Source organism: Leptosomus discolor, chromosome 2 (genome assembly GCF_034619465.1).
Source record: "Leptosomus discolor isolate bLepDis1 chromosome 2, bLepDis1.hap2, whole genome shotgun sequence".
Lineage (NCBI taxonomy): Eukaryota > Metazoa > Chordata > Aves > Leptosomiformes > Leptosomidae > Leptosomus > Leptosomus discolor.
In genome coordinates, this window is record NC_141392.1 from 2240642 (window position 1) to 2268220 (window position 27579).

At 52.9% G+C, this 27579-nt stretch overlaps 1 protein-coding gene across 3 annotated transcripts; it reads left to right on the forward strand.

Annotated features, from left to right (window-relative positions):
• The first annotated feature begins 539 nt into the window (after positions 1–539).
• On the forward strand, positions 540–27074 carry CMTR1 (cap methyltransferase 1). 3 transcript variants are annotated; one of them, XM_086461833.1, is made up of 24 exons: positions 540–578; positions 2176–2360; positions 6208–6350; positions 8616–8774; positions 10173–10265; positions 10993–11064; positions 11759–11853; positions 11959–12031; positions 12240–12438; positions 14874–14992; positions 15248–15344; positions 16581–16713; positions 17266–17445; positions 17847–17903; positions 18934–18991; positions 19650–19718; positions 19873–20004; positions 20505–20627; positions 21594–21685; positions 22230–22298; positions 23718–23765; positions 24280–24392; positions 24920–25028; positions 26903–27074. In XM_086461833.1, the coding sequence occupies exons 2-24, from the start codon at positions 2231–2233 to the stop codon at positions 27033–27035; spliced, it is 2496 nt and encodes an 831-aa protein (XP_086317959.1). In that variant the 5' UTR covers positions 540–578; positions 2176–2230; the 3' UTR covers positions 27036–27074. The 3 variants fall into 3 exon arrangements, with proteins under 3 accessions (XP_086317959.1, XP_086317958.1, XP_086317960.1); XM_086461832.1 differs by having other exon boundaries at positions 2226–2360; XM_086461834.1 differs by lacking the exon at positions 540–578 and adding an exon at positions 1690–1957 and having other exon boundaries at positions 2226–2360.
• The last annotated feature ends 505 nt before the right edge of the window (positions 27075–27579 follow it).

The following is a 27579-nucleotide window of genomic DNA, read 5'->3' on the forward strand; positions in this document are numbered from 1 at the left end:
CGGGGAGGGGGCGGCCCGGGGCCGGGCCGAGCGGGGAGGGGGCGGCCCGGGGCCGGGCCGAGCGGGGCGGTGGCGGGAGAGAGGGACCCGGGGCCGGGCCGGGCCGAGCGGGGCGGCCCCTGGGCCGGCGGCGGAGAGGGGGCGGCCCCGCCATGGCGCTGCGCCGCCGCCGCCGCCGTTGCTTAGCGACCCCGGGAGCGGCGGGGGAGGGGGGGGGGTCCTCGCGGAGGGGTCGCCGGGCCCACTTCCGGGTTGAGGCTGCCCGTGGCGCGCCTGCGGGCACGGGGCTCCCCCTCGGTGCGGGCGTGCGCCGTGCGTCACAGTCGCGCGCCGGCGGGCCGGGGAGGACCCGCGGGAGGGGGCGGGGCGGGGCGGGGGGCGGCGACGGCGGCGCCTCCGAGCGGGGAAACGAAACCGCCGGGGGCGGCGGAGGAACGACGGGCCCGCGTCCCCTCCGCCCCGCCGGGCCCTCGGGAGAGGGAACCCCCCCCCCCCCCGAGCAGCCCGCCTGCCCCTCCGCCCCGCCCCGCCGCCGCCGCCGTGAGTGCCGCCCGGTCCCGGCAGAGCGCGGTCCGCCGGTGCGTGCGCGCGCGCGGGTCAGCACGGGGCGCGGCCGCCGGCAGCTCCCGCGGGTTCCGCCGCCTGCCCTTGGCCGGGGGGGGGGGGGGGGGCTCCGGTACCGGGGGGGGAGCTGCGGGGCGGGGGGAGGGAGCGAGAGGTTGTCCGAGGAGCGGTCCCGCAGGCTGCCGGGTCGCACCGGCGGAGGCCGTGCCCGTCGGGGCGGTCGGAGGGTGCTGCAGTGGCGGAACCTCCTGGGGCTGTGCGGCGGGGGGGGGGGGGTGTCCCCCGGAGGGCTGAGGGTCTCCTCCGGAGGGCTGAGGGTCTCCCCCGGAGGGCTGGGGGTCTCCCGAGGGACGGACGGACGGACGGACGGGGCGGGGGGGGCGTGTGCCGCTGCGCTGGGAGGGAATTCTAGGATCCATCGGCGAAGCGGGTGGGCTAAGGGACCCTTTAGCAGGGTTTGGGGGGGGGGGGGGGAGCTGCTGAGGGGAGCAGCGGTGAGGCGGGGGTGTGCCCCCCTCGTAGGAGGGGATCTCAGAGAACTACAAAATCGTCCTCAGGTTGTCAGAGATAAGCAGGGAAGGGGGAAAAAAAAAACCCCACAACAGACCCCTAAATGGGCACAAGGGAAGGTAAACGTGAGTTGGCCGTAACTGAACTGCTGGTGGAAGATTTCTGAGGTGCGGGGCGGTGATTTTGGGGTCAGGGTCGTGGGGGTGACAACAGGCGTCGGGCTGAAGCTGCCCTGCTTCGTGGGTTTGTGGCAGTAAGTGTGGTGACAGAGGCTTCGAAGGGGTGACCTGGGGTGTCTTTCCTAGCCCAGCGTTCTTGTGGAGAATAATCACCGCCGTAGATTGTTTTAATTGCTTTTTATCCCTAGCAGGGAGGTCCAGCTAGTGCTCTGAGCATCTCTGCCTTTTAATTGTCGCCTGCTTTCCTTTTTCCTTGGTTCTCCTCCTCGGCAGGCCTTCCCAGCTGGCTGCTGTTCACCCGTTCCTAAGTGTCCGCCCTCGGTCTGGGTTTAGGCAACATTTATCAGCCACGTCCAGAAGCTTGGTACCGTGCCAGCAATTCCTGGTGAAAGCCACCAACCCCCCCCCCCCCCCCCCCCCAGCTTGAGCACGGATATTTAACAAAGTTCCGTGACAGAAATCGTGTAGGAAAGCTCTCTTATTAATTAACGTTTGCAGAGGTGAGGTTGGAGGTGTTCTGAGTCTCTTGTGAGAAATGGGTTCCACCTTGCCTGTTCTCCGTTAGACTGATCTTATTTCCATCGTTTTTTGGATGTGTTTGGATAAAATGGATCTTTGATTCAGTAGTAGTAGTAGCAGCCAGCTGTCATAGATGTAAGCTAAGTGCTGACGTCGGGGTTGTCTTCATCTACTAGCATTTAGTGGTAAGTAGGTTGTAGAAATTCTTTGAAATTCAAGTCCTCAGCAACAGGGAAGCTTCTGCGTGGATTTTGTGTTTGTTCAGTTAGACTAGCCATTAAAACAGGCAGGTTCAGAAGAAGCCAGTGCTTTTAGGTCAAGCAAACTTGAGAAGCCTCATACTGAATAGTCCATAAAATGATCTGTGCCACCACGCTGCGGCGTCTGGCCCTTCCGCATGCAGGAGAAAGTGAATTTGCGTGACGTTTACTGAGTGGGATCATCTTCTTCCAGCAAAAATGAAGAGAAGGACGGAACCTGAATTCAGCAGCCCCCAAAAGAAGCAGAAGAAGAGGATAGAAGACTTGGGATTAACCCTCAGTTCTACTTCAGATGACGAAGCTCAATTTAGTAATCATACTACTCAAGGTAAGATATGTGCTGCTGCGGGGGATCTAAATGATAGCTAGGAGTTGAGCCCACGTATCCTAAATCCTGACTGATAGCCTGAACTACCAGGGCATACCCTTCAGGGAAGAACCCTACATTGTTTCTGTTTGTGACCTTGGATTGGGGTGAATTTTTTTAAGCTTTTTTAAAACCTCGTGTAGACAGTTTGGTCTGGGAACTGTGTGAATTCAAACATAGAAGATAGAGCTTGAGGTAGATGACAAGTGCGTGGTCCAGAGCTGGAAAAATTCTTGTAATACATGAGCAGCATTGATCTTGTCAGTCTCAGCAGTTATTTCGGAGTGTTTTGGGAACTTTCAGGAGCGAGGAGTTGTGGGTGTTGTGCCCTGAAGAAACGTCATAATCCGTCATTGTTTAAAAATAAAAACCCCCAGTAATCTTAGCGCGTTTTTGCAGATGGGAGGAGCTGAGATGGACGCAAAGGGCAGGTTGGTTGGGACTCCTGCATTGTAGCACCATCCCTTTTGCTGCCTCAGTATGAATTTTGGGGGGGGGGGGGGGGGGAGAGAGGACTCGTGAGGGCTCGCAGGTGCCTGGTTTCGGAAAGAAAAGCCGTTTCGGAGTTAACTAACTTAATCACCCGCTTTTTCTCAAGTGGGAGCGTGCTTTCTCCCGTGGAGCTTGGGCTTAGACCGAAGGTGAGGCGAGTGCCCTGCACAGTTGGTGTTGCTGTTGTGGGGCGCTTTGGACCCCTCCCAGGATGGGACCTCGGGTTGCCTGGTGGTCCTGCCCGCTGCTTCTGAGCCTGGGGGTTTGCCGTGGTTGTGAGTGCCAGCGAGAAAGAGCCTGGACGCGCCCAGGAGCCTCCATCTTGTGAAAACAGAGGGGGATGTGGATGGAAGACGAGTTGGGAGTGACAGGGTGTGGTGGGTGTACCTGCCTGGAGGGTTGGGGGGTTGTGAGGAGGTGCTGGGTGTGAGGGCTGGGGTAGGGGACGCTGCTGAGCTGAAAAACTCCGTGTTCTTAAAATGTCTTTTCCCCTTTATTGAGTTATTGAGTTCACAGAGGGGTTAAAATAGGTTGGGAGCCTTAATGTTCAAGAAACGAGTTGATGCAGTTGAAGGACAGCATTTTGGGTAGGGTTAATTGTTTCGTGGTCTGCTACCCCCGGTGTGGTTTCCCATAAGGGAGGAAGGTTGAGGGAGAGAAGTGGTTTGAGATCTGTTCTCGGCTGAGCACGGCCCAGTGAGCGTTAAAAGCAAGGAGAGTTTTGAAGGGACCTTGAGACTTGGCGGGTGTTGGGTTTGAGGCACATCATGAGCCTCTGGGAAATAAGACACAGCTCAGAAGCAGGCGGCAGAGTTAACTGAAGCTGGGTATTGAAGAAGCAGAGAGCAGTGACTGACCCTAAAGCAAAATTCTTTGTGATCCTGTTTATATCTAAAACATTTTGTGAAGGAAACAGAAACGGAGCTTGTGTGCAGACGGTTGGAAATCAAGAAGGGTATGTGATATTGCAGACACGAGGTAAATCATAGCCTTGCTTGTCTTCAGCTGGCAGCCTCAAAGGCTGATGCTGTAAAACTAGTGTAGTGGTTATGTGGGGACACAAGTCCTGAACCTCAGAAGCTGACAGTTCAGCACCAAGGATTGAGCACACATTGGAAAGGTTTTAACTACAGTCATATGTGTATACATAGCCATCTACACAGTGGTGTCTTTCATTTTCGCTTCACTTTCTTGTAATGGCCTTTCTTTACGGATTTTTCCCCTTGTTTCCTGTTACTTCACTGATGCCCAGTTTTCTGTAGCAGGAAAATAGAGAGATCTGTGAGTTGGGAGAGAAATAATCTGTGGGTTTTTTTCTTAAATCAGAAAAACATAAGAGAAGTTCAGTCCTTCTTTGTAGGTAATTATATTTTTTTAACACTTCTATGGAGCTAAATAATTCCTTTTCAAGTGATAAACAGGAAGAGTTTAATTCTGCGAGGAAAGTTTCCTGCATTATCTCAGGGCAGCTTATATGTAGTTCAACTTCTAGTTGTGTGAAGCAGCACGGAATGATTTCTAGCACTCGGTGAACAAAGCAGGGGCTCGAGGCAGAGGGCCAGTGGAGAAGGTGGCTGTGCTTGCTGCGGGTGGCTGCTCCAGCAGGCTGGACGGCCTGCCCCACAGCGTTCGCTCTGGTGTCACTGGCGTGGGGCTGGGCACGTCTCGGGAGGGAAGTTTGTGCCGTTGCTTCATCCTTGTCGTGACGGTACCCCAGGAGAAGGGGAAGGACTCGGTGGGTTGTAGGGCCTCCCTCGCTGCCCACCCGGTGCGGAGCAGGCCGTGGGGCACGTGACGGGACCGCCACAGTTCCCGCCCAGAGGCCAGTTACGTCCAGCCCAGAGCCAGTCGGTTTGGGCATCTCGCAAGTGGAGAGCAGCATGTGCTGTAGATCCCGAGTAGATCCCAGGGGAGGCTGAGGGAGGGGGTTCTGCTCTGGTGAGACCCCCCCTGCAGGGCTGGGTTCAGCTCTGGGGCCCCCAGCACAGCAAAGACATGGACCTGTTGGAGTGGGTCCAGAGGAGGCCACGAAGATGCTCATGGGGCTGGAGCAGCTCCCTGTGAGGACAGGCTGAGAGAGTTGGGGGTGTTCAGCCTGGAGCAGAGAAGGCTCCGGGGAGACCTTACAGCGGCCTTCAGTGCTGAAAGGGGCTGCAGGAGAGGTGGGGAGGGACTCTGGATCAGGGGTGTGGTGATGGGATGAGGGGTAACGGTTTCAAACTGAAAGAGGGGAGATTGAGATGAGATCTTGGGAAGAAATTCCTCACTATGAGGGTGGTGAGACACTGGAAGAGGTTGCCCAGAGCAGCTGTGGCTGCCCCCTCCCTGGCAGGGCTCAAGGCCAGGCTGGATGGGGCTGGGAGCAACCTGGTCTGGTGGGAGGTGTCCCTGCCCATGGCAGGGGGGTTGGAACTAGATGGTCTTGAAGGTCCTTTCCAACCCAAACCATTCTGTGGTTCTATGAACTGAGCATAGACAGAGCTTCGTTGTTTGGTGCCCATGAAGGTTCTGCCGCATCAGTTTCAGGTGACAAAAGTTTTTCTTGAGTGCCTGCTGCGTGTGGTGCTACTTAGTACCTTGACTGGACCATTGACTTGATGAACTTATTCCTCAAACCTGTGTCTCTGTCAGGGTATTTTTAAGCTAGGTTGGTGTCTTCCGATGTTTTCTTTCCCTTGTGTTAGTTTTTCACCTCTGCAGTTTATTGCTGCATACAATCTCGTTTGCTCTAGGGAACTTATGGTCCTCGCTGCTGCGGTGGGTAGTGGAGTCAAACTAAAGTTTCTGCAGTGTTGGCTGTTTGGTAGATGCCTGTGTATTTGGTGTGGATTTTTGATTAAGTTAGGGGTGCGTTTACACCCGTAGTTAGGTAGGAAAATCCAGTGCCTTTTCAGGTGTCAGTTATTGTCATTATTCTCGGGAGAGAATCTCTGTGGACCTTCTCAGCTCCTCAGGATCGTTGCAAAAGTCAGGCCCACCACGGTGCGCTGTCAGGGGCGTGCTGTGGCCTCCTCTGCTGCTGTGATGGGGTTCCCCTGGCCCCTCTGGGGGCTGGAATCCATTGGTTCGGAGAGGTTGGGTGCCTCCCTGAGGCAGAGAGGCAGATAACCAGGTGTTGGTTCCACGGGGTATTTGATCTTACCCCTGCGTGTTTCCCGTGGCCCATCTGGGATGCTGAAGTGTGCTCTGTCCGTGTGTGCTGAGAGGATTCAGTGAGTCACACTGTGTAGTTCTTAATGCGATCACTGACGTGTCGTTCTTCCATTTTCTTTTATTCTCATACTCACTTTTCTCACTTTTTTTTTTTTTCCCCCAGAGTCTTCCAGTAGCAGCAGTGGGTCTGACAGCGAGAACGATGAAAAAAGACCGGTCTTCAGCAATGAGTTCAAACAAGACTCCCTTGTGGAGGGTACTTCATCTCGCTACTCAATGTATAACAGCGTCTCCCAAAAGCTCATGGTAGGTCAGAATAGTTTTGGGCCGAACTATTAAGATCTGATCTGAGCAAAGTGTCTTTGATGAGATTTTGATTCCGATCCTCCTTGTGGCAGGGTTCTCTGCTGCTTTGAGCCAGCTACAGAGCAACTGGGGGAGGCTGGGAGTGCTTGGTTGAAGGGGATCTGTTGAAAAAGAAAGTTGATTCGCGTTCAAGGCCTGGGAGCAGGGAGGTGAATGTGAAGGGAAGGATCTCGAGGTCAGGCAGCTTGAAAAAAGAGAGTCCTACGGTGTGTTGTTTTGCAGTGCTTGAGTTACCAAATGCCGTGTGAGAAAGGCCGTAACAAATTCTGTGATTGACATTAATTTGTTTGATCTTGGAGGCTGGCTGGCAGACCCTTGTAGAATTATCACCTTAATTATTAAGGTATTTCTTTTTCTTCGAAGTCGTGCTTGATGTAGGGCTGGCAATTGCTCGGGAAGGCAGGGAGTGGTGAACGGTAGCGACCGTGACGACTCAACTTTGAAGGCGATTGCCAGCGCCTTGATTGCTCAGTGTTAGTACTTCCAGGAAGCTCTACGAAAGTGGTTGACTGTCTCACGGTAGTCACAAGTTTGGCAACTTGTTCCTGAGTTCAAAGGCAGTAGGAGGCCGTAGAGAAGAGGAGTCTGCGTGCTGCTGCACTTGTTCCCTGCTGCAGGCTTCGCCACTGTGGTATTGCGAGTATCTCGTCATCCTGAAAGAATTCCCGTTCTTGAGAACAGAGAAACAAAAATATTATTTCCAAGGGCAGCAGGGAAGGTGAGGGGTGTAGTTGTGTATCGCTTGAAAGGTGACAGGAAGCTTGTGACTCAATGAGGGACTAAATTTGGGGTTCCTTTTGTTCCGTACTGACAGAAGAGGGGGGTCAGCAGTCTCTCCATGGCGGTAGGCCGGCTTGTACGTGCCTTTGCTAAGGTAGAAGTTCAGTCTTCTGCTCGCTGGGAAGTGCTGCTAGGAGTGGGAAGAGGGGAGATGCTGCCTCCCAAGGAGGTGGAATGCTGCTGACCAGCGGAGTCACACCTCTACCTGAAAAAAGACCTTTCAGCCCTTGCTGAATTCAGAGCTCGGTGGGATCCAGTGGCTGAGGGCGGCTGATGGGGCCTCTCTGTAGAGAAGTCCTGTTGCTGCTGATTCAGAACCTGTCCACGTGCGTGTTTGGCGCTGGGCTGCAGTTTGCTGGTTCTGGCACAAGACTCTCTCTCACTTGGAGGGTTCTGAGCCAGTCAGGACGTGTGCTTTCAGTCACCACCACGCAGGAGCTTTTACTACTGAACTCGGGAGGATTTTGTTTGTAAAGGCCTCGTAAATTTGGATATAAAGAGTGATGTGATGTCAGGTCTGGTTGAATAATTTCGTAGCATTAGGTAAGTAAAAGCAAAATAGTTCCTGATTACTAGATGTTCAAAATTCTGTCCTCAGAAAGCCGGTGTGTAACAGGCTTAGCGGCTGTCACATGTATTTCAAGGTCTGATTCAGAGCCAGGTAGCAAAGGCAGTGGGGAAATGCCACGTACCTTTGTATAAAACCTGTCAGATGTTCTTGTGGTGTTCCTCATGCAGACTGCTTATAGACATTGGATTTCATTGCTTCTCACCCTCATTCAAAGAACCCTTAAGTCTTTTATTTACGTAGTGTCTTGTAGAGGCGTACTGGAGGGAGGGAAACCGACGGCAGTCATGCTTTTTTTGTTGGTCTCTTGTTGCTAAAATTCCTCAAGAGAAAAGCCTGAAAAGCCAGCAGTAACTGAACGTGTTTCTTTTAACCTAAGAGCTGGGAATGTGTTTCAGGAACAGCATGTCTGGCATTCCTCCTCAGGAGTTTTAGGTGAAGTTTTTAGCTGAGGCTCGAAACGTGCGTGAGTACCTGTTCACAACAAAGAACGTTGTCGCCCCATGAATTTTTTTCCCTTGTGCCAGCATCTCGTCTGATGAACTTCCCACCCTTACTGACCGCTGTGAGCAACGGCTCCAGGCTCCTCGCTGCTCCCTCGGAGCGGCTGCTCCTGCGTTACTGAACCCTTTCTCATTTACTCTTGCCTCAAACGTCGCTCCTCGGATCGAGTTTTATCGTGCCCTGCCTCGCCGAATTGAACTCGGTACGAAGTCCTGAGGGCTACAGCCGAGGTTAAAAAGGCTTCGAGTCACTTCAGGGCGCTGTGCCGCTTTCCCTGCTCGTCTCTGACCCCAGTAGTAGGACCGAAACTCAAGGCCACCTGCCTCAGTGGGCTCCCTTTGCTTTCTTTGTAGGCCAAGATGGGCTTCCGGGAAGGAGAAGGTCTGGGAAAATATGGCCAAGGCAGGAAGGATATTGTTGAGGCCTCCAACCAGAAGGGAAGGAGAGGCTTTGGTCTGACTCTCAAAGGATTTGATGGGGAGCTCAATGTTGATTGGAAGGATGAGACAGAGGTAAGTACTCTCTGTTTTGAATCCCTTTTCTGTTGCTGTGTTCGGGATCTGCCCTCTGGGAATGGTGTTTAGTGTTGTCTGATAAACTGGCTCCCGTTAAGGGGCTTTACTGGGTAGACCCAGGCCTTATTTTGTCCCAGAACAGCGCTGCAAAACCTGGTTTCTGTCACGTGTACTGATTTTTCTGGCGCAAAATTGGTTTCGGTTGGATTATTGCTGTGGGCTGTAGGATTTGTGTCTGAGTTTAAAGTAGTGAATGTGATTGAAAGTTGTCATCAAGCTCTTTTGGGTTTACCATTTTTATTTTGTATATAATTTTTGATTTTTTTTTTTTTTTAAAAAATCTTTTCTGGGTGTGTTTAATAGTGCCCAATAAAATGCTCAGGTGTTCTATTCCGGTGTCTTGTCAAGCTCTTCAACAGGGAAGAACATTGGGAAATGGAAATAAATGTTGTCAGGAAAGTAAAGCCCAGTTCTGATATTATTTGGTGCAAAATAGCTGCTGTATGTTTGTATTCAACAAGAAAATAAAATCAAACCACAACACTGGATTCTGGGCAGCTGGAGAGAAAGCCAGAAGGTCCCAGCCCTCGATAGTCAAGGGCAGCAATGCTTGTCGAGTCACGTGTGGCACGTGTTACGGGGCTTTTCCTCCATTCTTTGAATTGTTTTCAGCAGCTGAAAATAATATCAGAGGTTATTCCTTGAGAGTCAGGACTTTGAGACCTGTTCTGTAGGCTCGTTGGTTTGGGTCTCCTTCTCCAGCGTGTTTCTGCAGCTCACAGCAGTTCGGCGTTGTGTAGGATTAACCCTTGTGGATGGTTCTACTACGATAAATGTAGGAAGGTTAGTAGATCTTAGCAGCCTCCCTTTGTGGAGGAGTAGCACCACTTTGATCTTAACTGCTGAAACCATTCCTTCTCGAGATTATGAAAATTGTTTGGAGCCTGAATTAAGTGGTGGACGCCTCTCAGGAAGAACTGGGAGAAAGAATGTGTTATGCCCCATCAGGAAGCTTGGGGTTTTTTTTTTTTGGTGACTGCCTCTTTTGCAGTGTCTCTACAATGGACCTTGAGAGTACTAGGCTTTGTCTTGATTATTTATCAGATTCTAATGAGAGGAAAGTGCTGTGGGGGTTTTTGTGGTAGAGTTGGGTTTTTTTTGTTGATTTTTTTGTTTTGTTGTGTGGTTTGGGTTTTGTTTTTGTTTTTAATTTTAAATGCAAACAAATAAGACATGTTTTAGACCAGGAGAAAAGGCTAAAACGCTGTGGCTGGCCCTCAAGTCATGGCATAACCGCTTATGCTAGGACTGGGAGGCCAACTTTTGGGGAGCAATTACCTGTTTTATTTTGCTGGCCAAAACGTCTTCGGCTCTTCCCATGTCTTGTGTTTGCAGCCCAGTGCCTACGAGGAGGTGGACTGGTGCCTCGAGTGTACCACGGAGATCCCCGATGCCCAGGAGCTGAAGGAGTGGATGACCGTGGGGAAGGTAATTGTTGAGATTTCGCTACTTGCCAGCCTCAGACGACGCAGGGCGACTCAGCTGCAGTAATGGGCTCATCCGAGAGCTGTAGAATAACCTGGGCTGGAGGCAACCTCTGGAGAGCGCTAGGGCAGCTTCCTGCTCCAAGCAGGTCCGACTGGATCCGGTTGCTCAAGGCCTTGGTTGGTTGAGTTTTGAGCATCTCCAAGGATTGGAAGTTTCGCAACCCGTTTGGGCATCTGTTCCAGTGTTTGGTAACCCAGGTGGCAAGAATTTCTGTGGGGCTACTTGGCATTTTTTTTTTCTGTTTTGCAGCTTGTTTTGCACCTTGTGTCCGTTGTTCCTTGTCCCATTGCTGTCCATCTTCTCTATTTCCTGCCGTTAGGTACTTGTAGACAGCAACAGGATCCCCCTTCCTCCGTTCTGAGCCAGCTGTTCTCTCAGTCTCTCCTTGTACACCCCACGCTTCTGCGCTCTTGTCATCTTGGTGGCCCTTTTGCTGGGCTTGCTCCAGTCTGTCTCTCTTGTACTGGGGAGTGCTAAACTGGGAGCAGGGCTCCACACGGGGTCTCAAGGCGCCCAACAGCGGAGGATGATTCCTCAGCCTGCTGGCTAGGCTTTTGCTGGTACAGCCCTGCGTGTGGTGGGCAGCCTTCATCCGCTGCCGGTGCACGTCGTGTTCTGAAGTGGCTGGCGTCTGCTGGGTGTGCTCAGTGCTCTCCTCCTCTTCCAGAGGAAGATGGTGATTGAAGACGAAACGGAGTTCTGCAGCGAAGAGCTTTTACGAAATGTCCTGCAGTGCAAGGTGAGGCCCCTTCTGTAGAGAGGCACGGAAGTTTTGGGGAAGCAAGTGAAATAAATAATGGGAAAGGATCGAGCAGTTTAACTGGGGTGATAGGCAAGAGCTCAGAATGTCCTCCTTGGCCTCGCTGGTACGACCGAGCGTCCTGGTGGTTGCTGTCTGTTTACCTCAGCCTACAGAGGGAGGCTTTGGCAGGGGGGTTGGACTAGGTGATCTTTCAAGGTCCCTTCCAACTCCTGACAATCTGTGATGATTCTGCATGGAAACACCCTTCCTTAGTCCAGCTGAAAGACTGAAGACTTGAATAAGCCAAGGAAAGGAGCTCCCTTGGTTTTCTTGGGTGTTCCACCTTCCCCCCCTAGATTTTATCATGCCCTTGTAAATGGCACTAGCGTGTGTGTCTATGTGTGAGAGAAATACCTTCGACTGGGGCTGCTTTCGAGGTGGCTAGCCACGTTATCAGGCTCTGGAGCTATCAGTACAGAATTTTTCGGTATCACTAAATTTACTTAAGAACCAGGGTGGCTTAGGAGAAGGCTGAATATCATTATGGAAAAAGCATTCTGTGTGGGTGAACCAAACCCTGCCTGGAGTTTGCTGTCTGAGGAGAGAGCAGCATGGGGATGGGGAATGCTTGTGCCTTCCCGTCCCTCAAGCCTGTGCCAGGTCTGGCTCAGTTTTGTTTCTGTTTGGGCAGAGTGTATTTGATGAGCTGGATGGAGAGGAAATGCGTCGAGCCCGAACAAGGTCTAACCCCTATGAGATGATCCGTGGAGTCTTCTTCCTGAACAGGTTTGCAGGACGTCTGGTAGCATAGTCCCTTTCCCATTTATCTCCACTTTCAGCCTTGGGAGCCAAGGTAGAAACTTAATAGGTCCCTTATTCATGTGTTCACAGGGCTGCAATGAAGATGGCAAATATGGACCATGTCTTTGACTACATGTTTACAAACCCTAAGGACTTCCATGGGGTGAGGGCCTCTCTTTAACTTTCAAACAGCAGTGCTTTCTCAGGGAGTGGAGAAGGTGGGGAGAGAGGAGAATCCTCAGCGTACTAGCTGGGAAAAGAGGTGCTTGGAGGAGACTTCTCTGCCCGAGCAATGCAGTTGGTGGTGTAGCTGGTTTGACTGGTGGGAGCTGGTCCTAGGTCAGTAGAATTCCCTCAGTTTCGTTTTGCAGAGGCCTCTGATCAAGGAGCAAGGGGCAGAGCTGCTCTACTTCGCTGATGTGTGTGCTGGTCCCGGAGGCTTCTCCGAGTACGTCTTGTGGAGGCGCAAGTGGCACGCGAAAGGCTTTGGCATGACCTTGAAAGGACCAAACGACTTTAAACTAGAGGACTTCTATTCTGCTTCCAGTGAGCTCTTCGAGCCTTATTATGGTAGGTAGGGCGTGCGTGAGCGTTACCTGGTGTTGGGGCTTGTGCTGCAGCCTCTGCCTCGGGAGCGGGGCTGGTGTTGCCGCCAGCGCGGGGATCTGAGAGAATCCTGGTTATAGGGAACCGTTCAGCAAGGTGGGAGGGGGGCTGCCCATCTGAGAAAGGGGTTGTGACCGGGGAGCGCGCACGTCGAGCCACGTTTCTGCACTCGCTTCCAGTCTGCCCTGGGAACGTCTCTCCCATTGTGATAGTGAATACCCGAGTGCTTCACTTACCTGGAAATTGTAGAGTGCCTTAAGATTCCTTCGCAGGATTTTTTCCAATTGATTGGTGTCAGCCCGAAACACAGTGAGCGAGTGAGATACCATAGAATTGTAGAATGGTTTGGGCTGGAAGGGACCTTAAAACTCACCTAGTTCAACCCCCTGCCCTGGGCAGGGACACCTCCCACCAGACCAGTTGCTCCCAGCCCCATCCAGCCTGGCCTTGAGCCCTGCCAGGGAGGGGGCAGCCACAGCCTCTCTGGGCAACCTGTGCCAGCGCCTCACCACCCTCACAGGGAAGAATTTCTTCCCAATATCTCATCTCAATCTCCCCTCTTTCAGTTTGAAACCGTTACCCCTCATCCCATCACCACACCCCCTGATCCAGAGTCCCTCCCCACCTCTCCTGCAGCCCCTTTCAGCACTGAAGGCCGCTCTAAGGTCTCCCCGGAGCCTTCTCTGCTCCAGGCCGAACACCCCCAACTCTCCCAGCCTGTCCTCACAGGGGAGCTGCTCCAGCCCCCTGACTTGCTCACAGATCTGTTAGCAGAGACAGAAACCTCACTTGCCTGCCTGTCAGTCTGTTTCTGTGTCAGACCTCCCTGGCTCTGCTCGGACAACTGGTTGTGAGCTCTCAGCGAAGATAAACGAAACAGATTTGGGCTAGAGTCTGAACCTCTGTGGCTAAATGAGCTTCTTGATCCAAAGAGGTTCAAGCTCGCCTGTTTCACCTGGCTTTCAGACAGACCAAGCAGGTGTGCACAGCCAACTGTTGCCTCTCACCTCATGGATGGTGACTTGTTAAGCTTGTTGATAGATGTCTGAGCCCTCGATCTGCGTGGTCTCTGGGAATAGGAAGGGAAATACAAGGGTTGCTGGTGTTCCTGCTGCTTATTTCAGGCTGTATGAACGAAACTGGAGTGTCACTGTCTTTGTGGAGAAGAGGGTTTGCTTTTTTGTCCTTCCACCTCCCCCCCCTCTGACTTGTTGGCTGCCACTTTTGACACCTGACCGTGAACTCCTGGAGAATGGTTGGTGCTTCGGGATTAGAGCTGTTAAAGAGAAGGCTCACGGCAAGGGCAGCGAGGCGGATAAACACGTTGTTCCGATGGCTGCAGCACTTGTATCTTCATAACTCCCTGCAGCGGGTGTTCTCCTGGAGAGGAGGAGGTACCTGGAGAAATGAATAGCCCAGTGACTTTGCTGCATTTGCTTGATCCCTTCCTGTCTGTTCCGCCATAAAGCCTAGTGAGGTGTGTACAAACTCTCCTCCAGTGATGGGCAGGATGCAGACTGCCGTGATATTTGTGTGGTGAGGAGTGGTCGCAAATTGTAGTGGCACTTCGCTTGCTGACAGGGTGATTGGTGAGGAAGTTCGTTATCAAAGCGCTATCATGCATCCTGATCTCTGCTGCTTTCTAGTCCTCCGGTTCAGTTAATAGGAGCTGTAGTTGTGGAAGATTTATAGGGACTAATAGCAAATAGAAGTTCAGGCTTCTTCAAAGTCAGCTCTAGAAGAGACCTTAGATTAGCTTTCTGAAACCCCAAGCTGGGGGGACAAGGTACCTCTCTTTAAAAGGAGCCCCATGGGAAAACCGTACGAACATTCATTCATCCTTTTCCCTACTCCCTTTGTAAACTTGTTCACAGGGGGGGTTTTTTGGGGGGTTGCTTTTTTAAATTCCAGATGACATTGCGTTTGGAAGCAGAGTATTGTGTGTGTTTGGAATGATGTGGTTTCCTCGTGTGAGGTTGGCAGTGCACAAGGTAAATAACTCTGCCTTGTCTGCAAAAACGTGCTGGTAACGGGCGAGCTGTGCAGTGAGGTTGGACCTTACGTTTTCAGTAGGTCCAGCGATGTGCCATTCCGACGTGGATGGGATAATATGTTGTCACGCAGTCAGCTCTGATCTCAGGGGAGGACAGGGAATGGTTTACCCTTTGCTGAGCCTAATGTACAACTCCTCCTTTGAGCATGGTTATTCTAAGTCTTTATTTAGCCCTGACCACACAATCTGAATAATCTTCCCAAATTAACAGGCACCTTCGGTGGTGAACAAGGGAGTGTGCTCCTGCTTGTTTGCCTGGCAAGGCCTGGGTGACTTCACCTGTGCGTATTGATCTTTTGTCTGTACTTGCCGACACGTTGGTAATTATCTCCTCCTTTCCCCTTAGGAGAGGGAGGGATTGATGGAGATGGAGACATCACTCGCCCAGAGAACATCACTGCTTTCCGGAATTTTGTTTTGGACAACACTGATCACAAGGGAGTGCATTTCTTAATGGCTGATGGGGTTGGTCCTTGTCATTTCTTTCTGCACTAGTGACCCAAACTGATAACCTCAGTCTGCATACAGCAGGATATTTCACGTGTCTCTGTCGTTACAATGTGAAACTCTCCAAGGCTTGCCATTAAAATTCCTGCTGGCGGTGGTTTTTACCTTAAAAAAACCCAGAAATTATCGTGATGCCGTGATTTAGCTCTACAGAATCCTTTGGTTGACCAGCAGATTTGTGGAGATACTAATCATATGCTGTGTGCTTCGCAGGGTTTCTCAGTGGAGGGTCAGGAGAATCTGCAAGAAATCCTAAGCAAACAGCTCATGCTTTGCCAGTTCCTTACGGCGCTGTCCATTGTCCGGACAGGTATGTTTTATCCATTAATCTTCTGCCTCCCTCTCGAAGGTGTGAGGGGGCCTTGTGGAAGGAGGCTGGACGGGTTTTATTACGTGCCACAAAGCCTGCTCTGAGGGAGGCTAAGTTGCACCGAGTTGAGCGTGGATGCACACATCCTGAGACGGTTGTCACAAAGCTGAGAGAGCTGGGACAGAAAAAACGGGATTATCTGTGTCTCTCTTGCTTTTAATTAAAAGCATGAGGTGAAATGCATTAGTTTGGTGCTGTTATGATGTGTGGTGTTACGTTATGTGGCTGTCTTGGGCTAAGGTCGCTAGTGTGCTCACGGGACAGTACCTCTGGGTGTTACGGTGCTCGCTGGGCTCGGCTGCTTGGAGCAGAGAGTGGGGTTTCTCCAGTTCATCCTTCCCTCTCACCTTGTGGCTTTTCTCCTTTAAACCTGCTGCCTCTGTGGTCAGAACAAGGTGATGTCTCACACTGCCTTAGCTGTACCTCGTTGTTGGCAAACGATGGACGTCACAGCTCTATCTGGATTTAATGGCCCCTCTTCTCTGCTGAGTTTCGTTAGCATTCGGCACAGATGCAGAAGACAAAAACACTAGTTATTTTGTCATTTATCTTGTGCCCTGTGTTTAGAAGTACCTGAGGTAACCATCTACTTAGCAGTAGTCTCAAATGGGGTGTGGGGAAAGGCGTGACCTTCTTCGAGTCTTTCCTGCCTGGGTACATAACGGCTGTGTCAGACGGACTGCTTTTTGCTTGGGGAAATCGGGAATCTTGCAGGCAAAGGGCAGCAAAGGCTCTTTTCTTGCTAGGTGGCGAGTTACTCTGTTCGGGGAACATCTTTCCGTTTCTTCCTCCAGCCTGAGGTTTCTCGTTGCTCGTACTGGAGCTTCTCTTGCGTTGAGGCTTTTGCGTAGCGTGCTGCCGTGCCGCAGGGCACGGCTTGGGCCTGCGAGGGGAGGATGTGGGGTGGATGGAAGGTTTGCTTGTGAGACACCACGCATGCTGATTCGATCCTGGTCAGGGGAATGCTTTTCTCTGTGCTGCAGAGATACGGGGAAGATGGTTCATGGCGCCCCACTGGCCCACTTCATGAATGTGTTTTAGATGCTGTTGACTTGTACAAAACCACTCTTACCCGTTCTGCAGAAGAGAAAGTTATTGAGGTGCTTGCTATCTCCTCGTTTCCTTATAATCCCCTGGTATTGGTGTGCTTCCTCTCTTTTTTTTTTTTTTTCCTAGGGGGACATTTTGTCTGCAAAACCTTTGACCTTTTTACTCCATTCAGCGTGGGACTTGTTTATCTGCTCTACTGCTGCTTTGAGCGCGTGTGCATCTTCAAACCCGTGACCAGCCGCCCTGCAAACTCGGAGAGGTGAGGTTCTTGAGCCTGAGGAGCTACTAAAGAAACCCTGTTCTCTAAATGCAGTGATAGATGGATTTGGGTAAGTCTAGTGGAAGCGCTGTGACCTGCCTCAATTGGCAGCTGTTTCGGAGGGGGAAACGTTTCAGGTGCGTAGGAAATGATGATGTTTGACAAGGTAGAGAAGGTATTTGCCAAATTACCCGTGTGGGGAGAAAGCAGTGGAACTGAATGTGTAACAAATTCTGTTTTGCATGAAACGCCTACGGTTCCGGTGAAGCTCGAGCCCGTTATCTGTGTTCTCCTTGTGCCTGGCGAGTTTAGCAGAACTGACTGGCTACCTCTGTGAGGGAGATCTGTGGGTTTTTTCAGCAGGGTTGAGTTTCCCAGTCTTGCCAGAGCGTAGAAAATATATAACGACTTTGTGACAGGTGAGATTGCACCTTCCGAGGGATACCCAGGAGGGAGGAATTCCTGGGATTTGGGAAGCCGTCCTGGTAATGGCAGCGTGGCAGGAAGGTTGTCCGTGTGGGAGAACCGAACCCACGTCTGGTCTCTCTGCAGGTACGTGATATGCAAAGGTTTGAAGCTGGGGATCGATGACGTGCGGGACTACCTCTTCACGGTGAACATCCGGCTCAACCAGCTGCGCAGCTCCGATGTGGACGTGAATCTCGTTGTCCCCTTGAGCGTGATCAAAGGCGACCAGGATTTCTACGATTACGTGGTCCAGTCCAATGAGAAGTGAGTGCCCCTGGGCAAGGGGGGCTGCTGGCTGTAGGCAGGCTGACCCACAAGGCTGTCGGTTGTAGCTGCTTGCACCGATGGGGGTAGTTGTTGGTTGATGCTGCCACACTGCTCTGCTTTTGCTGCCTGAGGGGCTTATCAGGGCAGAGGGGCCCTGATTCTGTGACCCTGTGCAGAGAGAAATGCTCTATACTGTTAGAAAAGAAAGGAGGCTGCTGCCTGCTTCTTCCCAGTGGTCTTGCTGTCGCTTTGAATCGTGCTGGCGATGATCTGTCGCTGCTCTGAGGATCAGACTGGCTCCCTCCTGTTGTTCCAGCACTCTTCCTTGTTTTGAACGGTAGAACAATCTTGGTGGTGATTTAAGTTGCTCCCTGACTGAAACTTGTCCTCTCTTTCAGCCACTGCAAAGTTCAGATCAAGGCACTAGCCAAAATCCGCGCCTTTGTTCAAGACACGTGAGTATATTCCTCTGGCTTTTGGTGAGGACTGAATTAACCTCCTATAAAGGAACTGCTTTGCTGCTCTTTAACGAGTTCTTGATTTGAGCTGGTACTTGGCTTGGCCCTTGGAGCCAGGAAAGTGAGTAGGGCTTTGGGGTAGCTCAGTTTGTGTCTCTGCTGGAGTTATTTGCAGAAATGTGGGGGTGGCTGGAGGAGTCCTGAAAGTTGATGGTCTGTTCTCCTCCTTGTTGAGGAGGCTTCCATGCATGGCATGATACCCAGTGTCGTAAGCGGGCCGGCTTCTTAGCAGGAATGGAAGCAGAAAAGTAACTCCTGGCTGGTATGTTTAATTCTAGTAACTAAGTTGGGTGGGGTTCATAGCTGCTCGTTTTCCAGGGACTGTTCAAAGAATTTGAGTTACATACCAAGAATTACCTAAAGCTTACGACATGATTTCGTGCATAAAACCAATTGTAATGAACAGCTGTTTCCCTGGTGTGACTTGTCTCTTCAGCTGTCATTCAGAGAGGATATGTAGCAGGCAGTTGAGTGAGTCTGGTAGTCAGGAGTTAGCTAAGAGTTAATCCTGACGTCTCCTAGTCAGGAGTTAGCTAAGAGTTAATCCTGACGTCTCCTAGTCAGGAGTTAGCTAAGAGTTAATCCTGACACTGCCACTGGTTTTTGTGTGGCCTTCAGCAGGTCTTCACTGCTGCTTGGAAACAGGGGCCGTGTACCAGCGCTTGGAGATGAGCATAAGCTCATGCTAACACAGAACTTCTGGGCAATGTTGATGTCCAGTGGGGTGGAGTGGTGGCTGCTAACCAGTAGCGCAGCCCGTGGAACAAAGCGAACCACGGGGACTGGAGATGGGGCGAGGGTGGGGAGGGAAAGCGGCGTCCTCTTCTGTGTAACCCGTGGAGGAACAGTGCCAGCCTGTCCTTCCCAAGCCAGAGGCTGAGAGCTGCAAGTGTTACAGGGCTGGGATATGTGATGCTGCAAGAGCGAGGAGGTTTCACCCTCTTCGTGGTCTGGGGTCTTTCTCTAGGACGCTGACGGAGCCACGGCAGGCTGAAATCCGAAAAGAGTGTCTCCAGCTCTGGGGGGTAAGTAAGCTGCCAGGCAGGGAGGTCGTGAAGGTGCCCTTGCTGTGGTGGAACAAGAGTGGCGCGGCAGTACAGCCAGGGCTTTCTAGCTAGGGGTTTAATACGTTGTCTGGTGGGCAAGTCAGAGCCCATGTCAAGCCGTTTCCGTAAGCAAACGGGGTGTTTCTTGTTCCTTATGTGCCTGGCTTAACGGAGCAGGCTGCTTTGCTGCCCTCGAGGCTCTGTCCTTGTACGCGGAGTGAACTCAGCACGTGGTTCCCAGGCAGCAGAGCTCTCCAGAAGGTCGTCCTTTACAGTCTGCAGTCTCTCTTCCCTGAGCTTTTGACAGCAGCAGGGCCCTCGATAGGGCAGTCGGTTTCACGGGCTCATCGTGTGTCTCTGATGAAACGGATTTAATTGAAACACGTGCGAAATCAAAGAGTCAGCCTGAAACTTCCTGGAGCTGCCCGCTGTTTCCCGTGAGACGTGGTATGCCTATGCGAAACTGGCAAGAGACATGAGACCTCTTATGTGCCAGATGACCTCTCCAGCAACTGGAATCCCGAGAGCAGGAGTTTCAGGGGGGGCAGGGTGTTCTGTCACGTGTTGAAACCAGAAATATCCCTATGAATGTACCAAAGAGTATCGCTTATTGCCAATTGTTTGGATTTGTTTTCAGATTCCTGATCAGGCTCGTGTTGCTCCTTCCTCTTCAGATCCCAAGTCCAAATTCTTTGAGCTGATCCAGGTGAGACCTTACCCAGAAGCTTGTTCTGAGTCCTTTCATACAAGTAAGAACCTTACCCCTTCATCAAGAGGTGAAGCAGCTAGTCCTGGATTACCATCAGCAAGCGGGTAAACGCATTGCGTCTAATTTGCCTTTTCCATGCTTTGCTCCTTAGGGCACAGACATCGACACTTTCAGTTACAAACCCACTCCTCTGAACTCCAGTACGCTGGAGAAAATTCGCCAAGTGTTGGATTACCGGTGCATGGTGTCTGGCAGCGAGCAGAAGTTCCTCTTGGGGCTGGGGGTGAGTGCTGGGAACAGTCCGGGAGTTTTGCTGGTTCGCTTCAGTGCTGCTATTCTGCCTTGCGGTTTCATCCCATCCTTTCCTGTCCTCAGAGGGCGTCCCCATCAGCAGCCCCTGAGACTGCTGGTTATTTTATGTTTCTTTCTCCTGACTGTACTGCTTTTCACACGAATTAACCCTGGTTTTGTAATTGCAGCCTGCGCAGAGGCCTGTAGTCTTTCTGTTGTCGCTAATTATCTCCGCTGCCCTTTTAAAGGTGGTGTGGTTCCGGTTCTTTGTGCGGGTATGAAAAGTCACCGGCAGCGTGGAGTCAGTGGTTTTGTTCCTTTGTTGTAGAGATTAAGGTTCTGCCTTAAAACTTCTGACAAAGAAACTGCCTGGGACAGCCTGGGACAAAAACGGTTCTCGGAGGGCTGCTCTGCAGTTAGTCAGAGGTCTCTCCCCCGTTCCTGCCCTCGCGAAGCTTTGGCTGCGTCTGACACTCTGCCTTCTACACACAGAAATCGCAGATCTATACCTGGGATGGTCGCCAGTCGGATCGCTGGACAAAGCTGGATTTGAAAACGGAGCTGCCACGGGATACCCTGCTCTCCGTGGAGATCGTTCACGAGCTGAAAGGAGAGGTAGGAGGCTGATTTCTCCATTACCCAGTGGCTGCAAATACAACGAGCAGTTTCGCCTGTTCTCTGTGAGATGCTGCAGAATAAATGTTCCATCTGGGTCAGGTGCAAGTTTTCATTTTGGTGCATGATCTGTAGAGAAATTAGCTGGATTAAGTTCCTTCTGCCTGTCCGGTGCTACGGACACCAGCTTTTAAAATTCTTTCGAAAGCCCTTTGGACCTGACATGGTGACGTTGGCTGTGACTTAAGCAGTGACTTAACGTGTTCTGTGGCTCTGTGGGCCCGTAACTGCTCAGGAGTGATCGCAGGCTTTGGGGGAAAAGAGTCTTGTGGTCCATTCACAGCGTAAGGTATTGCTGCCTGGGAGTTTGCCCGCCCTCTGGCACGCTGGGCTTTGGGCTGTGGTACCCGATGAGGCGTGGAGAGCTGGTGGGGGCAGCTGTGCTCCTGCCTGCTCTTTCTCACCCGGGACAGAACTGTGGTGTTGAGATCCCAGAGCCGGGGCGTTGAGAGCGATCCCAGAGCCGGGGCGTTGAGAGCGATCCCAGAGCCGGGGCGTTGAGAGCGATCCCAGAGCCGGGGCGTTGAGAGCGATCCCAGAGCCGGGGCGTTGAGAGCGATCCCAGAGCCGGGGCGTTGAGAGCGATCCCAGAGCCGGGGCGTTGAGAGCGATCCCAGAGCCGGGGCGTTGAGAGCGATCCCAGAGCCGGGGCGTTGAGAGCGATCCCAGAGCCGGGGCGTTGAGAGCGATCCCAGAGCCGGGGCGTTGAGAGCGATCCCAGAGCCGGGGCGTTGAGAGACGCCGGTTCTTGGAGGATGGCACGTTGCTGTACAGTGGTCAACAGGGAATTTATGTGATTGTGATATCTGGAAAGTGCTTCCTTGCTAGGAGAGAGTGATGTCCTGTCAAAAAACGGGCTATAAATCAAAGCTGAAATAGCAACAGTCTCTGTGTTGCCCTCCCTAGGGGAAGGCCCAGCGAAAAATCAGCGCCATCCACATCCTCGATGTCTTGGTGCTGAACGGCAACGACGTTCGGAAGCAGCATTTCAACCAGAGGTACGGGGGAGCTGGAGAACCTTCCTTGGACGTGGCTGGGAGGGACTGGGAAACGGTGCTTACCCTAAAAGCAGACTCCTGAGCGTGGGGGGGGGCAGGTGCATTCAGCCGAAACGCTGCCATAGAGATGAGATGGGATTGAACCCCATCTGAAGTGCGTCTGGCCTCTTCCCACCGGATCTTCCCTGGGTCCGAGGGCAGGTCGAGCTCCTCCTTACTCCGGGGTGAGCCAGGCCCAGTCTGGGTGAACCGAGCTGTAACTGGCTGAGGGAGTTCCTTCCCTCGGGAACGCCGTGTCTCTAGTGCTCCTGCTTTCCTGCTGGTACATCCATGCGTGCAGCAGCGCGTGGGCTTGGAGAGGAAGCTCTGGAGACCCGTTCCTGATGGAACTGAGCACTGCACGGGGAGGGCAAGGTGAAAACAGCTTTGCTCAGTACCCACTTGGCTAGCACTGGAGGCAGCCTGCACGTACTGGGTTGGTCTGCCTACCTGCTGTGCCAAAGATCTCCCTGAACTGCTGGGTTCTCCTTCCACTTCCACGCAGGATTCAGCTGGCGGAGAAGTTCGTCAAAGCCGTGTCTAAACCGAGCCGGCCCGATATGAACCCCATCCGGTGAGTGACAGCTCCTTCCCTCAGCCTGCCCTGGTTCCAGTGGGTTGGGGGAGGAAGAGGAGGAGCTGAAGGAGAGTTAAATTCCAAGCTGAAGTTCATAGTCCTGCTCTGTCCAGTGGAAAAGAGGCTCAAAGCCCTTTAAATATCCCAGATAAAGGTTGACAGTGGAGAAGTTTGCCCTCCTGTCACATTTCAGGCAGTCGTGGTTGCATCATAGGTGGATTGGCTGGTGCTGATTTCAAATGGGAGGCCCAGCACCCCGTTAGAAGTCCTGGCAGTGATTGTGCTGTGCCCTTGTCTGCCCTGAAGGGTCAGCAGCAGGACAGAGATGCTGTAGATAGAGTAAAGGAAGGAAGTTCTGGCCAGCACTTACAGTCCCTAGATGGTTAGCCTGAGGAGAAGGCTTTCCCATGGAAGTTCCTGACAAAGTGCTTCAGCTTTGGTTGCCTCCTGACCTCCCCCTTCGTTGACGCTGCTACGGTGCAGCGTGAGAGTATCGTTGTGCTGGGTATCAGGTGGGTATTGTGGACAAAGCAGCTTCTGTTTCGGAAGGGAGAAGTGCCATGGTGTCTGTGAGAGAAGCTGGAGGAAGGGAAAGAGAACGTTCTCCTTGGTGGCTCAATGGAAGCTAACGAGGGGGGTCGCAATTAAACGGAAGGCAGGCAGGCAGTTGGGGTGACTGGGGGAGGCTCAGAGTGTTTGGGAGGGCTGGAGGTGAAGTGAGGAGGAACAGGTTGTAGGGGGATCCTTTGCCGCTCCTGTGAAAAGGGGTTCCAGCGGTGCTCTTGGAAGCCTGGCGCTTGTAGCGTGGTGGGAAGGGGGTGGTTGGGGTGTCAGAGCAGAGGCAGAGCTTTTGCAACTTTCTGATGGTCTTTCTGTGTCTCCGAGCAACAAAACCAAAAGCAGTTTGACGTAACGATAAGAATGGTGACTCCAAATCTTTACTGACTTAAAAAAACCCAACCAAACAGCTTTTTTTTTATAGCTCAGGATCACTCAGTTTGTGGCATCCCTGAGGACAAAGATCAGGCAGCTTAGTTTACTGCGAGGCCAGAACCTGCCTGGGGCTGACCTGGGTGAACTGCCCTCAGGGGAAAACCAAAAGCACCCAACTTGCCTTGTTGTGCCTCTTCTGTATGTGCAGCCTGAGGTGAAAATGCACAGCTGCCTCGGCAGCTTCCAGCAACGCAGCCGTGCGCGTGCCGCTCTCGGGTGTTCTCAAGCCGGCAGAAATAAGGCCCTGGGGCGTAGGATTGAGGAGAAGGGTGAACCCCGGGCGTGCCTGACCACCTCGTGGTGTACGAAATGAGGTGTTTGGCTGTTCCCTGGAGCTGGGACAGAAAAGGAGGAGTTAAATTTTATTTATTTTTTTTTTGGAAATCACATTTTTGTCTTTCTTTCCCCCCCCCCCCCCCCCAGAGTGAAGGAAGTGTACAGATTAGAGGAAATGGAGAAGATTTTTGTGAGGTGAGCGACCGTCACAAACGAGAGACTTTGGTCAGCCAGCCGCGCGCAGCAGCGGGAGGGATGGAGCCCTGGAGAAAGGGCTGGTTTGAGCTCACGCAGCTGCTGGCTGCTGTGCTTGGGGGGCTGCTGACTCGGAGCACCATCCCGCCGGCTTCCCGACCCCCTCGGGGTGGCCGGCGCGTGCGTGTGTGCGGAAGCGTCGGTGGCTTGAGAGGTTAAGAGCCCCTCCCTGGAGCGGGAACCCCATGGGGGAGATCCTCACCGACCCTTCGTCGCAACCCTCGGATCCAGACAGCTCTGGCTGGTTTCTCCAGCCACGGGGTGGGGCAGGGGGGTGGAAGGCAAGAGCCCGAGCGCTCCAGGATGTGATGATTGGGGTCCCATCGCGGGTGGTGCTGCCCCTTTTCCCCGCGACGCTCTGGAGGAGGGTGCGCGGGTGGCGCGCTCTGCGCGAGAGAACGGCGAAGGGAGGAGCCGGGGGGAATCTCCCTCACTGCCTTCCCTCCCCGCTCAGGTTGGAGATGAAAGTCATCAAGAGCTCGGGGGGAATTCCCCGCCTGTCCTACACCGGCCGAGACGACCGGCACTTTGTGCCCACGGGACTCTACATTGTACGGACCGTGAACGGTAGGAGGAGAGAGCCCCTGCTCTTGCTTCACTGCTCTTTGTGTTGTCAAGTAACAACAAGGCCAGGCTTGCTCCTGGTGTACCTTGGTGGGAAATCAGTGTGAGTATTCCAGGAGCTGGAGACGACCTGTAACGAGGGGAGCTTGGGTTTGGGTGAGGTTTTAGGGTATTATTTGGTAGGGTTGATTAGCTGTTGTGTGGGTAATTCCACTTATTTACATGACCTGTGCCTTTCTTTTTTAATGAGACCATGATTTTTCATCAAGGAGATTATTTTCCGGAGTAATAGTACGTGGAAATAGCCTGTTTGGAATGTCAGCTCTTAAAGGCAGGGAGAAAGGGGTTTTCTTAGTGAAGAGAGAACAGCTCGGGAAGCGGGTCTTCTCAGAGGAGGGAAGGAAAAAGGAGGAAGAGAGAGATCACAATTATTCTTATAGATTCCTCCTCATTGCTTGCCCTATATGTACATACTGTGCTTTTTTTTCCCCCTTCCATGTTCTGTCTGATCCCTGTGACTCTTCTGCAAGATCCCTGGACGATGGCATACAGCAAAAACTCCAAGAGGAAATTCTTCTTCAACAAAATGACCAAGCAAGCGACCTACGTCCTCCCTCCGGAATCCATTGCACCTTTTCAGTGAGTACAAGCCTGAGCTGAGGCTGTGGAAGGACGGCTGTGTGTGAGTTTGTGTGTGTGTGTGTGTCTGGGCATTTGGAAGGGAGTTCTTGCACAGCTGGCTCACCAGCAGGGTGTGCTGCAGCAGCTGGCACCTCCTCGGACTTTCAGCAAACTGCCGATCTGGATTCGTGGGTTTTTGCAATGAATTGCGATGAATAAGACATCTCTCACCCCTTCTGTCCCCTGCCTGCAGCGCGGTACGAGTGGCTGAACCTCCCTGCGCACCCCAGAAGGGAAATGGAGCCCAGCAACTGTAAATCTGTATTTTAAGATGCTTGGTTAGAAGTTGCTAATTGAAAAGCAAATCCCAGTTTGTTTAGCCCAGGCTCTGGAATAACCTGTAGGTAACTGGGAGCTGTTCAAAGAGAGAGAGAAAAGCAGCAGCTCCCTGGGAAGGGCTGGAGTGCTTGTCGTTGGGCAGGGACTAACACTGCGGCTGCTGAGCCCCGTCTGTACCTGTGGCTGGGCTGAGGCCGTGGCTGAAGTGTGGCAAACCCGGAGCCTGTGTGACACCCGAGGGCTCCTGGGTGGAGCTGTTCTGCCCACGCTGCCCTCAGGCAGGCTCAAGAGATGCCTCCACCACCACCACCGCTGCCCGGGACCGTGCCGCTGAGCACGGGCTTGATGTGAAATAGAGCTCCTGATGTTCTCCCTTTGAATCTCTTGCCTGTCTTACAGCAGGGCTCTTCGGAATCCTTAAGCTTTTCTTAACCAGCTAAAGGGAAGAAGAGGCTTAGAAAGCAGGTGCCTTTTTCTCTCCCCGTGTCAGGACGGGGTTAGTTCTGCCTGTGTCCTCTGCAGTAGGCCAGCACGAACCTGCACGAAGGGCTGAGGAGGTGGAGAGAGGCTTGTGCGGGACTCCAGAAGGGCTGCGTTGTGGTCAGTGAGCACTAACGTGGCTGTCGTTAGCCACCGGCAAGTGCTGTTGTTGTAGCCACAGGTGCTGTTGTAGCCACAGGTGCTGTTGTAGCCACAGGTGCTGTTGTAGCCACAGGTGCTGTTGTAGCCACAGGTGCTGTTGTAGCCACAGGTGCTGTTGTAGCCACAGGTGCTGTTGTAGCCACAGGTGCTGTTGTAGCCACAGGTGCTGTTGTAGCCACAGGTGCTGTTGTAGCCACGCGAGTGCCGCTTTGTTAGAGCAGCAGCACTGAATAAGCTCGGAATATGAAGCGTCAGTAATTGTGCAACACTGAAGGCTGCTGTGTCGGCAGTGACGAGCAGCTCTGTTCGCCTGACGGCGGGGACCGTGCTGGTGAGGGAGGGCTGTGCTCGATGGATGGCCGGAGAGGTGGCGCTGTAGGACCAGAACTCTCGGGAGCCCCCGTGGAGTTCGGTTATTTCGCACCAGGGGGAAGGGGGGACGATCCCGTTGTACGGTGCGAGGCGCCGCGCTTTTGCAGAGCTCCGTAGGACAGCTATTGCGGATTCCAGCGGGTTTCTGGTGAGTGATTAGGTTGCTGCTGCCGGCAGGCTTTCTAAATTCTTCATTAAGGCCTTTCTGCTGCCTGCAATGGCAGTTTCATCCTCTCAGAAACTTGGGAGGGGGTAGGTTTGTCGTTAATAACTTGTTTCCTAGCGAAAACTGAACTGAATGTGGAGCGAGGCTAGAATTAACCAGTTTGTTTCCTCGGAAATCTCTTAGGCTTGGAAGTTGCTGTGCCTTAAGGGCCGTAGAGTTTGCAAGGTGACTGGGTGCCCTGGTCTCTTTGTAAGGCCCCTCTTAGAGAGAATATCTGCGTGGCTCCCGTTGCGAGGGCGGCTGTCTCTGCTGCTAGGGTGACGGTGTTTCCCTTCCCCTGCCAAGCTAATCTCGCTCTCCTCTCTGCCCACAGCGTCTGCCACTACAGCCGCCTCTTCTGGGAGTGGGGGGAAGGTGTCAAAGTGCACGACACCCAGAAGAGGCAAGATCCAGAGAAGCTGTCGAAGGAGGATGTCCTGTCCTTCATCCAAGCGCACTACCCCTAACCCTGCTCTCTTGAGGGGTGCAGGGTCGGGGGAGGGGGGGGGGGGCGCTGAGCCCAGCTTGGATTCTTCAGGGACTGACGAGACTGGGGAAGCTCCACAACTTCTATCCTGGTCTTCTCCAGAGCTGGGATTTCCTGGAGGGGCTGGAACCAGGGGGTGGTATGCAGAGGGCCCAGGACGAGGCTCTGCCCTGGCAGTGTATATAGGAATACGGCCCAGGTAGCGCCCGCTGCCGGAGTACCCATGGGGACTCCTGGAGCCACGGCCTGACACCTTTCTGTCCTGACCAACTGCCTGCCACGAGGCCAAGGGGCTGGCAGCTCGCTTTGCTCCCGCTCAGACGTTCGGCGAGGTTTGTGGGGCTCTGTGTGTGCCAGAACTCTCCAGGCTTGCGCTTCCCCGGCAGCGTGGGAAGGAGCAGGGATGTCTCGGTGGCAGAGCTGGGAGGGAAGCGCAAAGAAGTGGCTCTGCGTCGTTCCTGGCGGCTGTCTGTCCCCTCAACCTTGCCCAAGGCCTACACTAGCCGGTGGAGAGCGTTAACTCA

Bases quoted from the DNA above. Each gene is read 5' to 3' on its own strand.
- CMTR1 (XM_086461833.1), top strand. From the start codon at position 2,231: ATGAAGAGAAGGACGGAACCTGAATTCAGCAGCCCCCAAAAGAAGCAG. The intron at 20,005-20,504 runs GTGAGTGCTGGG...TTCTACACACAG, and splicing joins AGTTCCTCTTGGGGCTGGGG to AAATCGCAGATCTATACCTG. The intron at 21,686-22,229 runs GTACGGGGGAGC...ACTTCCACGCAG, and splicing joins AAGCAGCATTTCAACCAGAG to GATTCAGCTGGCGGAGAAGT.